This window comes from Zootoca vivipara, chromosome 3, assembly GCF_963506605.1.
Source record: "Zootoca vivipara chromosome 3, rZooViv1.1, whole genome shotgun sequence".
Classification (NCBI taxonomy): Eukaryota; Metazoa; Chordata; class Lepidosauria; order Squamata; family Lacertidae; genus Zootoca; species Zootoca vivipara.
The window spans coordinates 38,963,789-38,980,579 of NC_083278.1; the positions used below are offsets into that span (position 1 = coordinate 38,963,789).

Here is a 16,791-nt window from a genome sequence, read left to right on the forward strand (position 1 = left end):
GAGGATGGATGAGAGGATTTTAAACGATGAGGCATTTGTAAAAAAAATGAAAGAACTGTTAAAAGAATTCTATAAAAATAATATTTCAGAAGAAGTAGATATAACAACAGTATGGGATGCGGGGAAGGCCTTTGTTAGGGGACTGTATATCCAACAAAAGAGCAGAATAAAAAGAGAAAGAGAGAAAAACATAGAAGAGATAAAGAAAGAAATTGGTAAGAAAGAGGAAGAATTAGTTGACGATCCAAATAATAAAGAGTTGGGGGTGAGAATTAAAATATTACAGAAGGAGCTCTCTGCATTGATAGGCCAGGAAATAGAAAACAAGATTAAATGGGCTAAACAAAGAAATTTTGAGTGGGGAGATAAGACGGGGAAACTATTAGGATGGAAATTAAGAAAGATCCAAAAGGAAAGGATAGTTAGTGGGATTAAGGATGGTGAGGTAAGGTTAACAAAAATAGAAGATATTCAAAAATGCTTTATTAAATATTATAAAAAATTATATGATAAAGGCAGGATAAATGAAGAAAAATTAAATAATTATTTCAGGGAAAGGAGGAGAGAAATAATCACGGAGGAAGAAAGAGAAGCACTTAATAACCCTGTGACATTACAGGAAATACATGATGCTATTAATAAAGCTAAATCAGGCAAGTCCCCTGGGACAGATGGCATTTCAAGCCAGCATTATAAAATTTTTAAAGAAGAATTAGGAGGGGTATATCAAAAATTGGTGAATGGTATCTTAGAAGGAGGCTCGGTGCCAAGGACGTGGCAGGAGGCATATGTGACTTTGATTCCGAAAGATGAGGAGGAATTTAAGCAGGTAGGAAATTTCAGGCCGATTTCTCTTCTTAATACAGATTACAAAATTTATGCGGATATCTTGGCTAGTAGATTAAAAAAGATTTTGGTCAGAATCATAGGGAAGAATCAGCAAGGATTTTTACCAGGAAGAATGATGTCTAGAAATATAAGAATCCTTTTGGATCTGATAGAATACCTAGACTGGACCCCGGGGAAAAAAGCGGGCTTTGTCTTCCTTGATATCGAAAAAGCCTTTGATTCATTATGTTGGACGTTTATGAAGAAATCGCTAGAGACATATGGCATAAATGGGAGATTTTTTGAAGGAATCAATTCGATATATAGTAAACAATTTGCAAAGTTAATTTTAAACGGGGAGGTGTTGGAGGAATTTGAGATAGGAAGAGGAACGAGGCAGGGGTGCCCCCTCTCCCCGTTGCTGTTTGTCCTGTCAATTGAATTCCTGTTAATTGATATCAAGGAAGACAAAGAAATTAAAGGAATTAAAGTTAAGGGGAAAGAATATAAGATCAGCGCTTTCGCGGATGATATGTTGGTAATGGTAGAAGATCCAGAGGAAACGATTAAAGGCTTGAGGGAAGTTCTAAAAAATTTTGAGGAGATATCGGGGCTTAGAATCAATGGGAAAAAAACTAAGGTGATGGTCAAAAATATAAAGGGAAATGAATTGGATAAATTGGAGAAATCTTTAGGATGGGAGATAGTAAAAAAATTCAAATATTTGGGCATTGTAATTGGCATAAATAATATAAATTTATTTGAAAATAATTATGGAAGAGTTTGGAAGGAGATTAAAAAGGATATTGACCGATGGAAAGATTTGAAACTCTCATTTTCAGGAAGAATTGCGGCAATTAAAATGTCAATACTCCCAAAGATGCTGTTCTTATTTCAGATGCTGCCTATAGTAGGTAAAAAGGAAATTTTCGATAATTGGAGGAGGGATTTAAGTAATTTCATTTGGATGGGGAAAAAACCAAGGATACAGTACAAATTGCTTACGGATATTAAAGAAAGAGGGGGTTGGGGGGTTCCAGATCTTAGGCTTTACCATGCATCCGCCTGCCTTTGCTGGCTCAAGGAATGGTTTGTATTGGAAGATGAGGAAATATTGACGGTGGAGGGATTTAGAAATACATCTGGTTGGCATACTTACCTGGTTCAGGGAGAGGGAAATAAATTTAAACAATTTTCAGATCATGTTTTAAAGAAAACTTTATTTAAAAATTGGTTGGAGTTCAGGAATCTATTGGAACCTCAAATCCCGTGGTGGGCTTCCCCACTAGAAATGACAGCAGTGGGAGGGAAAATCCAAAAGAGAAATTGTCTAACTTATCAAGACGTATTAGAAAAGAAAGGAGACCAATTAATATTGAAATCATATGAGCAGATTAGGTCAAATTGTGCTAGTTGGCTGCAATATATCCAAGTTCAAAGCCTTTTTAAGGAGCATAAAGTCAAAGGGTTCCCTAAAGGGAAATCCAAGACTCAGGAATTAATAATTGACAATAAGACCAAATTATTATCCAAAATTTATAAATATCTTTTGGAATGGGAATTAAAAGATGAGGAAATAAAGTGTGTTATGATTAAATGGGCACAGGATCTGGGCAAACCAATCTATAAAGTACAATGGGAAAATTTGTTTAAGAGAACAATGAAATTCACGGCCTGCGAAGGAATCAAAGAAAATATGCTGAAAATGCTTTATCGTTGGCACCTCACTCCGGATAAGATTGCCAAAATATATAAAAATACCGATAAAAATTGTTGGAAGTGCAGTAACAGGATAGGGGATTATATGCATTGCTGGTGGGGTTGCATAAAAATTAAAAAATTTTGGGGGGAGGTCTATGAGGAATTAAAAAAAATAGTGAAAGTCACTTTTAAAAGAAAACCGGAATATTTTTTATTAAGTTTGCTTCCAGAAAACCTCCCTAAGGATAGAAGAGACATTTTTCTTTATGGATGTGCAGCAGCACGATTATTGATAGGTCAGAATTGGAAAAAGGAAGAGGCACCAGGGGTAGCAGATTGGCAGATAAAGCTAGTTGAATTTATGAATCTTGACAAAATGACTGCCGTAATTAGAAATGTATCGAAACAGAAATTGATTAAAAAGTGGGAATATGTGGAAAAATATTTTAGGAAGAAGAATATCCAAACGGAGTTAAGGGTCTGTTTAGGTTAGAAGAGAATAGGGGTTTTTTGTTAAAAGAATCAAGTGAAAAGGAAAGGGATTTATATTAATATGATATAAATGGAGAAATGACAACGCAAGAATATAGTGAATAGGAGAAATAAGCGACACGTTAAGAGTTGGGAAGTGGTTTTATTTTCATATTTGTTGTTTGGATTTTGTGAACATATAATTTTATTGTACATGCTTTTAAAAATGATTCAATAAAGTTTACTTTTTAAAAAAAAAAAAAAAAAAAAAAAAAAAAAAAAGAAAAAAAAAAAAAAAAAAAAGGAAGAAGGAAAAGTAAGCTTGAGGAAAAAAGGAAACAAGGAATAGACAAATGAAGGTGCTACTAAGTGAAGGGATGGTAGGGGTTGAATTCTGTTTTCGAAACAGCCTAGTTCTCAAACCTTTGGGCTCCTGAACGTCACAAACTCGGAAGTGACTGTTCCGGTTTTAGAACGTTCTTTTGGAAGCCAAACGTCTGACGGGGCTTCCACAGCTTCTGATTGGCCGCCAAAGCTTCCTTCAGCCAATCAGAAGCCGCAGTTTGGAAGTCGAACACTTTGGAAGTCGAACGGATTTCCGGAATGGATTCCGTTCAACTGCCAAGGTACAACTGTACTGGTTTGAACTTAATAATGCACAATTTTATTCAAGAGATTGATTGCTTCCCTAGTATACATAATGGTAGAGGGTGACTTGGAAATGTTTTTAAGAAAGAAAGGAAAGATCCAGCTGTTTTTGAAATTTAAGGATGCCTCAAAAAACAGCATGGCAAGGGGGGGGGTCCTACTGTTTCAGGAATTAACTTTACAGTAGTTGCACTATTTGGATCCCAGCCACTTTCAACAGCACTGCCAAAATATGGCAGCTTTCAGGGCTGTGAACAAAGTAAAAACAAGAAACTAGCTGAAGATTGCAGTTAAGAGCAAGGGCTACAACTCAGGAGTAGAACACATATAAGAATCCAGGATCAATCCTTGGTATCCAGGTAGAGGTGGAAATGTCCTCTCAGAACCCTGAAGAGTCATTGCTGGTCGCTGTAAACAATACTGGGATAGAGGGATCAGTGGTCTGACTCATCATGATGTCGCTTTCTGTGTATTAACTGGAAACAAGCAATATAGCAAGAGATAGCAGCAGGGACATGGCTCACACTCAGTCACAGAAGAAAACATTATATTCAGTCCCAAGTTTCTCACTATATCCAGATAAGGCCAGAAGAGGCCCTGTTTTACAGACATATCAATATAGGTGCCAAAATGATTATAACCACATAGCTTCTTAATCCCCAATAGAATAGGGAGACTTTATCTATGCTTGGAAGAGTAAACACCTTAAAAACACATCTTAAATCAGATAAATGACTCCATAAACTCACTATCAGTATATGGATGTAGTTTTGGGTTTGTTTGTTTGCTTGCTTTTTCATAGATGCCCATGTAACAAACCAGTTTTCCACTTCATCCATCTAGGAGTTGCACAAATAATAATTATTTAACAAACCAAATTACCAAACAAGGATCAAACTGCAGTTTGATATTCAGGTTTGTTAACCTATGGTTTTGGGCAATGGTCTGAATGCTATACTCTTCTTAACGTTAGGTACATTATGAGAAAGGCTATCATTTCTTTACCTGGAAAGCATTCATCCAGCGAAGGGAAGGTGGCAGCGAAGCATTACTCTGAGACAGTATCAGCAGCAATTCCAAGCAGGTTTTTGATGGAAATGTTAGAGAATGTACTCCCATATCACTTCCCCATGAATCAACTAGGCTGGAAAACAATCAGAAGTGTTGTTTAATTATTATGCTGGAAATTCAAAGTTCCAATAAATGGATACTGTACAGTACATTTTGCTTACAAACATGACAATATATGTAGCACTGGTGTGGTTAATTTTAACACGTACCTTTAAAAATCCATTAATTACCTGGCAAAACGACATAACAGCCATGGTAGATCGGACCAAAGCATGCAATGGATTATTGATGGCAAGAAATTGGGAAGAGTGGAGGATGAAAGGCAAATGGACCAAGAGCTAAAGACCACAGAAACATGAGAAAATATTGTGCTACATATATACTCTGCAAAATAGGGCACACACAAGCAAAATCATGGTTGTTTTTTTGCTACAGACCAATGCAGCCACCCTTTGGGAACTGTTTTCCATCCTTATATATCCAAGTTAAGATGCAAATATATTATCTGAAGTTCCATCAACTTTCAAATGGGGATTCTGTAGGGCAGAGCTTTTTAAACTTTTCATGTTGGTAACACACTTTTTAAACATACTGCAACACAGTAATCCAGTTTTACTAGCAAACCCACGGTTAAACTAACCCCTTTCCAGACCCAGGAGGAGCTTGGGGAGCATTCACATAACTAACGTGTCGTGGCACACAGTTTGGAAAGTTCTGTTGTAGGGGAAGGAAATGCATGACTGCAGTTTCTTCTAAAGCATAAAGAGAAGTTGGTTGCAGTTGCTTATTAATACCATCTGAATGCAAAAAGTTACTTATTCAGGTCCAGAGCACAATGCAATCTACAACATTCTCAGCAGTGAGTCAGAGCACGACTCATTAAAAGGAGACCCAAATAGCTCTCACGGTGGCTTTGCAAGTACTTGAAGGGGGTTTTCTTTCATTTTTAATTGTGCCGTTCACTGAACAACGGCCAGTCTATTGCACTTCAACCACAGCTTCATGAAATTCATATTCCAATGGACGACATAAAGATGAGTAATAAACATAGATTACTCAGAATCACAGCCACTGCAAAGAGAAGCAAATGGAAAGTATTCAGATCACTTGCCTGAGATCTGAGCAACTGTGCATTAGCTAGAAGCAACATACAGTTTAACAATGCACCCCACTCTTAGGACTGCCATAGAGTTTGTGGAAGTTGTATGAAACACTTCTGACTTCAAAGGAGGATTTGTTTGCATTTTGTGAGGTACTCCAATAACCATGGATGAAAACATGGAACATAAAACATCAAGCAGTTGGCACACTGGTTGCTACCAAGAACATTAGCTAAGAAAAAACCATCCTTGGTTCAAATTTCCACTAAGTCACTGATTCTGTCAGTAGCCATGAGCAAAATACTATTTCTCTGTCTCAGGTCCTGATCTGCAATGTGGAAGTAAATATACTAGCATATCTTAAGGTAGGGTCACTAAGGAAACGTTATGTGACTGTGAAGTCCTTTTGAGAACATCTCAATATAAATAGCAGTATTTTATTCTTAGTATGCAAGTAAGGTGAAGGTGAAGGGACCCCTGACCATTAGGTCCAGTCGTGACTGACTCTGGGGTTGCAGCGCTCATCTCGTGTTATTGGTCGAGGGAGCCAGCGTATAGCTTCCAGGTCATGTGGCCAGCATGATAAAGCCGCTTCTGGCGAACCAGAGCAGCCCACGGAAACGCCGTTTACCTTCCAGCTGTAGCGGTACTTATTTATCTACTTGCACTTTGACGTGCTTTCGAACTGTTAGGTTGGCAGGAGCTGGGACCGAACAACAGGAGCTCACCCCGTCGCAGGGATTCAAACCGCCGACCTTCTGATCGGCAAGCTCTAGGCTCTGTGGTTTAACCCACAGCACCACCTGCAAGTAGCCTGTGCAAACACTTCAGGGTTATTTGGGGGCAGAGGGCAACTGACCAACCCATTCTTCTCAAACCTTGCCCACAGCTTCTGCATGTGCCATAATCTCAAGCCACTGGACTGTCATAATGGCATGATCCTGGTGATGAATGTTAAAATGACAAGTAGCTGATGGACAGCCTACTGTGATGTGAAGGGTCTGCTATGTGCAGAAAAAGGCAATCATAACTTCCTGTAGCCATGTTGTTGTTGTTTAGTCGTTTAGTCGTGTCCGACTCTTCGTGACCCCATGGACCATAGCACGCCAGGCACTCCTGTCTTGCACTGCCTCCCGCAGTTTGGTCAAACTCATGTTTGTAGCTTCGAGAACACTGTCCAACCATCTTGTCCTCTGTCGTCCCCTTCTCCTAGTGCCCTCAATCTTTCCCAACATCAGGGTCTTTTCCAAGGATTCTTCTCTTCTCATGAGGTGGCCAAAGTATTGGAGCCTCAGCTTCACGATCTGTCCTTCCAGGGAGCACTCAGGGCTGATTTCCTTCAGAATGGATAGGTTTGATCTTCTAGCAGTCCATGGGACTCTCAAGAGTCTCCTCCAGCACCATAATTCAAAAGCATCAATTCTTCGGCGATCAGCCTTCTTTATGGTCCAGCTCTCACTTCCATACATCACTACTGGGAAAACCATAGCTTTAACTATACGGACCTTTGTCGGCAAAGTGATGTCTCTGCTTTTTAAGATGCTGTCTAGGTTTGTCATTGCTTTTCTCCCAAGAAGCAGGCGTCTTTTAATTTCGTGACTGCTGTCACCATCTTCAGTGATCAAGGAGCCCAAGAAAGTAAAATCTCTCACTGCCTCCATTTCGTCCCCTTCTATTTGCCAGGAGGTGATGGGACCAGTGGCCATGATCTTGGTTTTTTTGATGTTGAGCTTCAGACCATATTTTGCGCTCTCCTCTTTCACCCTCATTAAAAGGTTCTTTAATTCCTCCTCGCTTTCTGCTTTCCTGTAGCCATAAGACAACTCTATCCCATAATCTTCTGGGGCCACACAGACTTACAGCAACAACTGCTACTGAAGCAACTTCATTCTTCTGCCAACTGGATTCTCTAGCAGATCCTTAAATAAGTTCCATCTGCATTTGAATTATTTTATGGATGTGTCTTTTAGCACATTTTTCTGCTTCTGTTATTTTACTGCCAATGTTTGGATTTTTTTCCCATTTGCATTTTTATTGTATTTTGCTACTGCATAGGTAGCCTCCCTTGACAGGAAGGATATACGTCTATAAAATAATAGCAATACTTCAAAGTGTGGCGGGTATATGAGTTTATATGTTGGGAGCATTTGACTGAAGTTTAGTCACTAAACCATGTCTGTTCTTTTGTATTTCTTACAGTCTGGAAGCCTGCCCTAAATATACAATTCCCTACAGAGTGATATACCGGTAGGATTATTATTTTAAAAAAGTATATTTCAATAACACCTCACTGCACTGCCTTTCAAAGGATGCAGTATGAAAACATTGATGAATAGGATCCCATTATAGGAGATATGTTGTGGGTTTGTTTTTGGAGGGTGGATTTAAGCACGACACAACAGCCATGGCTGAAAATAAGCTAATACTGACTTTATAAAATCCACCTCTTCTGGAAAAGCTTGTAGCCTAAAGGGATTTCTAACAACTGTGTGGTATTATGGATCTTTTTCCTCTTTGCCTGCTACTTGAACCCTTCAACTTGAAGAATTATTTATTGCTGCATGGGTCTTTCAGATGAAATCTGCCCAAGTTAGTAACCAAAAATTTAAGGTAGCCATACTGGTTTATTAGAAGAAAACCCCAAAGGAACAACTGCCACAATATAGTAGCAGGTTTTAAATTCACCAGAACTGCTTTTTCTGGTGGGAGGTTAAGCAAGCACACAAAACAAACCAACAAAAAGGTGGTCGGGGGTGGGGAGTGTGTAGGATGAAAGTTTCACACAGTCTGCAGCAGGAGCTATGCAGACTTATCAAAGAAATCCTATACAAGTCTACTCAGAAGGAAGTCTGTTTGAGTTCAATAGAGCTTATTCCCAGGTGAGCTACTGTAGCAGCTGCAACAGGCTAGATCTAGGGTCCCCACTGTGGCAGCCATGAACAAAGACACCCCCATGGGCTTCTACCAAGGCCCCCTGCCTGCCCCCCCCACCTTTTAAACTGAGGATTGTTGGTTTAGTGGGACAGTGGGGGTTGCCTGGTTTTTTTTTATCTCTGTTATTATGGCAGGAGGTTTCATATGGTGTATATTTTGTCCATTTCAGGGGCACATCTGAACATCCCTCATCTTTATTTTTTTTATTTTTTTGAAATGGGCATTTTTTGTGGGGCCCACAACAGCTTGCGTTTTTCAAATGTGCCTCCCAAAAATGGTTGGGGAAATTCCTGGATTACATCTTGCCAAGTAAAGAAACAAATGCAAGTTTCATAATGAGTTACTGAGATAAAGGGCTTGCTCCCATCAGGAAGTAGTTAGATACATTGACATTTTTGCTTTCATTTGATTCCAAAATGTATAGGCCATCCTTCATCTGATTAGGGTCACATGTTGCTTCGTAATACAATAATAAAAATAATATCCACGAAACATTAAACCAGGAGTTTACAGCTCTTTATAGGCATTCAGCAGATACCTTTATTAGGATCAGCTAATGTCAGGGAATCCTGAGCAAGTTTGCAGATGACACCAAGTTGGGAGGGGTGGCTAACACCCCAGAGGACAGGATCACACTTCAGAATGACCTTAACAGATTAGACAACTGGGCCAAAGCAAACAAGATGAATTTTAACAAGGAGAAATGTAAAGTACTACCCTTGGGCAAAAAAAATGAAAGGCACAAATACAGGATGGGAGACACCTGGCTTGAGAGCAGTACATGTGAAAAGGATCTAGGAGTTTTGGTTGACCACAAACTTGACATGAGTCAGCAGTGTGATGCAGCAGCTAAAAAGCCAATGCAATTCTGGGCTGCATCAATAGGAGTATAGCATCTAGATCAAGGGAAGTAATAGTACCACTGTATTCTGCTCTGGTCAGACCTCACCTGGAGTATTGTGTCCAGTTCTGGGCACCACAGTTCAAGAAGGATACTGATAAGCTGGAACGTGTCCAGAAGAGGGCAACCAAAATGGTCAAAGGCCTGGAAACAATGCCTTATGAGGAACGGCTTAGGGAGCTGGGTATGTTTAGCCTGGAGAAGAGAAGGTTAAGGGGTGATATGATAACCATGTTCAAATATATAAAAGGATGTCATATAAAGGAGGGAGAAAGGTTGTTTTCTGCTGCTCCAGAGAAGCGGACACGGAGCAACGGATTCAAACTACAAGAAAGAAAATTCCACCTAAACATTAGGAAGAACTTCCTGACAGTAAGAGCTGTTCGGCAGTGGAATTTGCTGCCAAGGAGTGTGGTGGAGTCTCCTTCTTTGGAGGTCTTTAAGCAGAGGCTTGACAGCCATCTGTCAGGAATGCTTTGATGGTGTTTCCTGCTTGGCAGGGGGTTGGACTGGATGGCCCTTGTGGTCTCTTCCAACTCTATGATTCTATGATTCTATGATTCTATGATTCTATTACCCAATTGTCACTTTTCTATGTTAATCAAGGGTGGTGTACTTATTTTCAATAAATTCCAGAATACATTCCTTGCTACCCTGTTTCTCATATTTTAAGGCATCCCCATAAAATAAGCCATAGCAGGATTTTTAAGCATTCAAGGAATATAAGCCATACCCCGAAAATAAGACATAGTGATAGGAGCAGCAGCAATGCCGGCCGCGGCAGGAGGAGGAGGAAAAAAATAAGACATCCCTTGAAAATAAGCCATAGTGTGTTTTTTTGAGGAAAAAATAAATATAAGACGTGTCTTATAATATGAGAAACACGGTATTTCAGTAGCTTCTATATAGCATACAAAAAGCATAAGCAGTCTTACTTTACTGTGGCTGCTAATACATCCCAGTGAGGAATATCTTCATATTAGCTTGGAAACATTCTAAAGGGACATTATCTTCCACAGAAAGAGATGAGAACACAATGCAGTTTAAAACCACAGTGAACATTGTGATTGCTCGATACCAACACGTCTCCAGTAGAGTTTGATATTGATAAGAGAACCTAAAATCCAGCCAAAGAATATATATTCAACTAAACCATGTAGTCATCTAATAATATTCCCATTATAAACCTCAGTAGATTTTAATGAGGTAACGCTAGATACTTATATAGCTTTAAGATTTGGGTAGGTTAAATCTGTATTGTGAATACGCAGTCTGGGGCATTCTATTTTATATAACTGTCATTTCTTTTAAATCATAGGAAACTGAACTATACCAGATCCATCAACCCCAATATTGTCCTTTCAGATCCGGAACTGCTCTCTGTAGTTTCTGGCAGAAACTGTTCTCTCCTGTTACTGGATCCTTTTTATAAAAAAAACCGGAGGTGATGAGAACTGAACCTTTGCCTTATGTACGCAAAGCATGTGGTCTGCCACTGAAATACAGCCCTTCCCCTTTTATTTAAATAATAAATGTTATTTAAATACACTACATTTTTTTGGAGATATGCACCAGGTTGCACTCAAAATTTGGGTATAGATAAAAAACCCTATGGCTCAAATCAAGGACAATGAATAGGCTACAAAGAAAATAGGAAAAGCCATAGAACAAGTTATTCAGTCTTCTGATCCCCACCTACCCAAGCTGCTTTTTCTTAAATGAAACTATCAAAAGTGAGATTACATAAAGATGGTCTCTAATTCAGTTGGTGCCTCTTTGGAGCCATCTCGTTTCTTAAACAGAATCCTAATTTATATAGGCTATTCTATGGTAAGATTATGTATCTTCTGATAAAAACTTCATACCAGTTTGTGGTACCCATTGTTTGGAACGAATGCAGTGGCTTGACATTCCAAAAGGCAAGTCATGGTTTAGCACTCCATGTCTTCTTTCACTGTCCATCTATTCAAGGCTTCTGTTGCTATCGTCCAGCTGGCTTCAGAGAGGCTATAACTAGGTCTCATCAATTAGCCCAAGTCATGGTTTACCAACTCACTTGCAAATCAGGGTTTGCTGGATGACCCAAAACCATGGTTTGCCAGTTCAAACTCATGCCAAAAAATACTTAAGCTTCCTTAACCATGGTTTGGAACAATGTTAGAGCTGCACCATAGAATGACCAGGACTAGATAGAAACCCAAAAGCTGTGGGTACATAGTCCTTTATATAGGGGCAGTAGGATAACAGATGTATTTTTTTTACCTTAGAGAAAAAGAAAAATATATTCCTTTGTAACTTTTTCCTTTTTTAGCAACTCCGTTAGATAGCCTTTTCAGCATTGCTTTCTTGAGTAGTAGTTGCTTGTTCAATATCCATTGTTGTATGCGTGTAATGGGGACAATTTCTCCTCACTGTGCATCACTTTTCACTTATCAGAACTCACTATTTCCTGGCAGGGAGAAAACCAGTTTTCTCTTCTACAAACCTTCTAATCTAGAGAAATAGCCTTAGAAACCTGGGATATGTTGTCACAGTTAACATTTATCTTGGCAAAATACATTTAGCACAGAAGAAAACCTCCTGTCCTTGATTCCCGATTCTCTCTGTCAAATCTTATTTATTCCTAAACAACAGTCTAGCTTCTGAAAAAGGAGCTTTACCTGGATAAACATAGTGAAGGAAACTTTTTTTTGTCTTTAATAAGAACTTAAGACAAATAATCCCAAATCCCAAAGGGTCTTGTTAAAGTTGCCTCATAAAATTTTTACACTCACATATGAGTTTGGAGAGGAAAAAATGTCAACCTAGCAGTTTGAGCTCACGCTGACTAATGTAGCCTTAGGGAAAATTCATGTGCCTAGCTATTTCAAATGGATGTAAAGCAGCCAATTATGATAAATCATTGCAGGCTGTGGCTAATGACACATTATTTTCAGACATAATAATCTCATTTTTAAGTAAACAAAATTACAAAGGCAATGTCCGACTATCAGGGAGCTTAGCCGTTTTACTTATGTAAATCAAAATCACATTTCTCTCATCTCTGAGGCAAATAAAACCTCAACAGAGTTCTCTAATATGGAGGGTATAAACTTCTCCCATTCTGCAACATTCAGCCCATTGCCCTTGGGTAACAAAATGCCAAAGGGCCAGTTTATATTTCAGTGGTTTAGTTTTTATGGACTGAACTACTTTGGGTTGTGGGAAGGGAGAGCACATGCTTTAATATTCACACACACACATACGCCTCTCCTTGCACCTCAAGAGATTTCAGCCTAGGCAGATTACTGCAATGTGTTGTACATGGGGCTGCTGCTGAGCAGAATCTGGACACTGCCGCTGGTTCAAAATGCAGAAGTAATGTCGCTAATTGCAACTGAGCACCCCAATCATATTATGCTAGTACAGGCATCCCCAAACTTCGGCCCTCCAGATGTTTTGGACTACAATTCCCATCTTCCCCAACCACTGGTCCTGTTAGCTAGGGATCATGGGAGTTGTAGGCCAAAACATCTGGAGGGCCGCAGTTTGGGGATGCCTGTGCTAGTATCTTTGCTAACTACCAGTTCATTCTGGCGTTCAGTTCTAGTTGATGGTTTGGGCTTCAAAGCTACAGTATATGTGGTCTGAGACTAGGGCTTCTGAAGGGAGAAATGCTGCCATCTCTCACCTGCTATCAATTAAGATCTTCACTATGAACCATTCTCCAGATGCCCCCATCTTTAGAGACAGGGGTGTCTTAGCCATAGAAGCTACTGGCGCAAGGCGCCAGGGCGCCAAGTTCTGGAGGCGCTTTGGGGGGGGCACCTCCGCCATGCCGCGCTGTGCCTGGAGCCTCCTCCCTGCCGGAGGAGCAGCACTCAAGCCCCGCCGGCAGCACCGCCCTCGCCCGCCTCTTTTGGGGCTGTGGGCGCCGTTGCAGGGAAGCCGGCCACGAGCCTCCTGTCGGCGCTGCAGAGTGCTGCTCCTCCGGCAGGGAGGAGGCTCTGGGCACAGCGCGGCATGGCGGAGGCGCCCCCCAAAGTGCCTCCAGAACTTGGTGCCTGGACGGCAGCGCCTCACAACTGCTTTGGCCGAGGAGGCCGCTTTGGCCAAGGTTGCAAAAGGAGGAGGAGCCGTGGGAGGCTGGCGAGGGCGCGTTGGCGGCGTTTGCAGATCGAGATGGTCAAGGCTCGCAGGCCACCTCTCAGTCGCCAGGCCAGCATGGGCACCATCCGGCCAAGTGCTGGCTAGCTCTGGCGAGCAGCAGCTCTCCCTACGTGATCCCGCCCATCCCGCCGCTGGCTTTTCCCCGAAGGGCTCTTGGCTTGGCCAACCGGCTGCCATGTAAGGGCGCTCTTGATGAGCCCTCCGCCGTCGCCCTGCGCTTAGGCGCACAAGTGCTCCCTCTGTGTGCACGCCCCGATCCACTTCGCCCTGCTCTCCCTCTAGCCCACTGAGAGAGAAATGGGGGGTGGGGCGCTGGAGGGATATTTGCACCACGGTGCCGGATAAGCTTAAGATGGCCCTGTTTAGAGATTCAAAAGAGAGAGACAGAGGGCTTTTCCAGCCATGACATCAAAATGGTGGGACACTTTCCACAATATAGTCCTCTATATTGGAGGATAATGGAGTCCTCTCCATTATCATCTTTAAAAGGACCAAGCAAAGCCTGCCCTATTACTTTAGACTTTTAAGGGCCTTTAATTTGGAATGGGGCAACTTCTGTGCAGCTAAAATGCAGTCCAATGTACAAAAACAAGAGTCCCCTTAGTTTTTCCACCTTTGGTACCACCCACCACTGATAGTCCCTAAAAGGTTCCATATAAGAAAAAACTGTTCTCAGAATGGGGGGGGGGAGGGGGGAAAACACTTCTCACACCTCTGCAATAGCCTGACATGGTACCATCCTAGAAAACCATAGCCTAAAATGCCCTGTCCAAGCATCGCCCCCTCCCACCCCACATTAATCAAACAGGCACAAAACTTGCATCAAAAACTAGCTTTCAGCTGTGGTGAGGGAACTTGCCTGCCATGTACAAAACTCCAGAAAACCAATTTAACTTTCACTTGTCCTTGTGTATTTTGACAGTACTGTGCTCTTGTCCACTAGAAGACAATCATTATTTCCCAAGTCTTTCCTTGTTAGCTTAGCATTTGCAATGAAAATTAAAATGATTTTTTTTAAAAGAAATTCTGACAGCTACATTACTAAGGGATTTATTATCCCACCATTACCCAAGAGATGTCTTGCAATTTCTACTAATGGTGCAAGCGAACTTCTTGACAATATAAAAAGGGGATTGGGGAGTGGGTGACATGAGTATCAGAACTCTAATTAGAGCATCTAATTCTGTCTTTTGAGTACATAATGTTTCAGGAGATCAGTTATGCCTTTCAATGGATTAAGAGCTTGATATATGAAATCCACAATAATATTTCAAATTACAGAAAGTGATTACTAACTGCGGGGAGATTTATAAACACCAAGAACACCAAGAACAACAAAAAGCCCACACTCCCTTCTTAATAAGGTATCTCAGTAAGAATGAGCAATAAATATAAGATTTGTCATTGAGTTTTATGGTACACTACTGCAGATAATAGGTCTCTGGAAGCAGCTTCATTATGGGCAAATAGCTGTGCAGTGAAATAAGACAACTTTGATGGCCAGGGCCCCACTTCCTTCATTATGTAGCTGCAGAACACCCATTATTAAAGAGATATATACTTGCAGGGTATAACCCAGGCACCCTCAAACTCGGCCCTCCAGATGTTTTGGGACTACAACTCCCATCACCCCTAGCTAACAGGACCAGTGGTCAGGGATGATGGGAGTTGTAGTCCCAAAACATCTGGAGGGCCGAGTTTGAGGGTGCCTGGTATAACCCATAGTAAGAAGTGGTTTATTATGTCACCACTTTCGGAAATCTTTTAATGAATCACTGCTTAAAAGAGCAACAAATGTTTGCCTGTCTAGTAAGCATGGCCCTGAACAATCTCCCTGGTTGGCTGACATAATTCAGGAACCCACTTTGAATAAATGACCCACTTTGAAAAGTGTATTCAAGATCGAAGGTTTAAAACCTCAAGTGAGGCAAATTTCCACAAAAACATACAAGAAACTTTATTAAAACAAAACTCTGTAAAAAGGAAAAGTTTCATTTTTTATATATTTTTTTAAAATAATTTTTATTAATTTTACAGATTACAAAACAAGAAAAAAAAATAAAAAAGATATTTGCATGGACAAGTTTTCCACCTTCTTTCCACCCCCCTCTCATGGGCCCTCCCCTGCCACAGGAGAATCCCATGCAGACAAACAGTTGAAGACGGTCCATTTTGTGGTTGAGTTTATGTCCCCCCCTCCCCCACCCCCCGAGTCCCCTCCTGCCACCAGAGAACTCCAGGGTATCGGGGCAGAAAGCAGGAAGACAACCACCCAACCATCCGTTCTCATACCACAGAGAAAAGATCTATACTAAAAAAAAGAAAAGAAGAAAAAAATTTCAGAAAAAAAGGTAAAAAAAGAAAAAAGACAAAAAACAAAAATAAAAATAATCTTTTTCAAATCTACATTAATAAACCATGTTTTGTGGGCTTCCCCTACCTCCTCCCTTTCCCGGTTTTCATCCCTTTACTATCCTCTTTAACAGTTTCCTTGTCTATAAAATAATTGCTTTTCTTCTTCATAAAATTTTTAAACTTAGCTAATACCATTTTCACTCAATCTCTTAATCCCTATAATTCATAATCCAATTTTTCTTCCCTTGCCTAATTTTTTCCCCCTCAATAGACTTCTTAAAATTATTAAATCACTAGACTTCTTTTGTTTTAACTTTTCCCATAATCAACTCTTGCACTCTAACAAATCCCAATATAACCTTTCTTCCCCAAATTCCGGCTACCTCCCTCCAATCCAGCAAGTTCCGTAGTCGACAGTCCTAATTTGATCTTAATAATCCATCCTAATAATTACACTCCCATTCTTCCTTCACCCCACCCCCTTTTTCCAATGTTTTGCCCCCCAGGCGTCCATAAGGCCCCCCTGAGTTTCTCCCCTTCTTAAATTGTTCATGTCTTTCTCCTTGTGGGTAATCTGTAATTCCATTGGTTCCTGTCGTTCCCTCCTCAAAGGAGGGGTACTCCGCTTATCTT

At 40.6% G+C, this 16,791-nt stretch overlaps 1 protein-coding gene across 4 annotated transcripts in view; it reads right to left on the minus strand.

Moving 5' to 3' along the window:
* The window catches only part of UBE3D (ubiquitin protein ligase E3D), a 58,184-nt gene that overhangs the window by 18,247 nt on the left and 23,146 nt on the right, over window positions 1–16,791 (minus strand). For 3 of the 4 annotated variants that reach the window (XM_060272566.1, XM_060272565.1, XM_060272568.1), the window contains one exon: window positions 4,654–4,792. The exons of the other annotated variant lie outside the window; for it this stretch is intronic. In XM_060272566.1, the coding sequence (XP_060128549.1) occupies window positions 4,654–4,792 (139 nt within the window). The remainder of the gene's footprint in view (window positions 1–4,653; window positions 4,793–16,791) is intronic. 4 annotated transcript variants of the gene reach the window in all.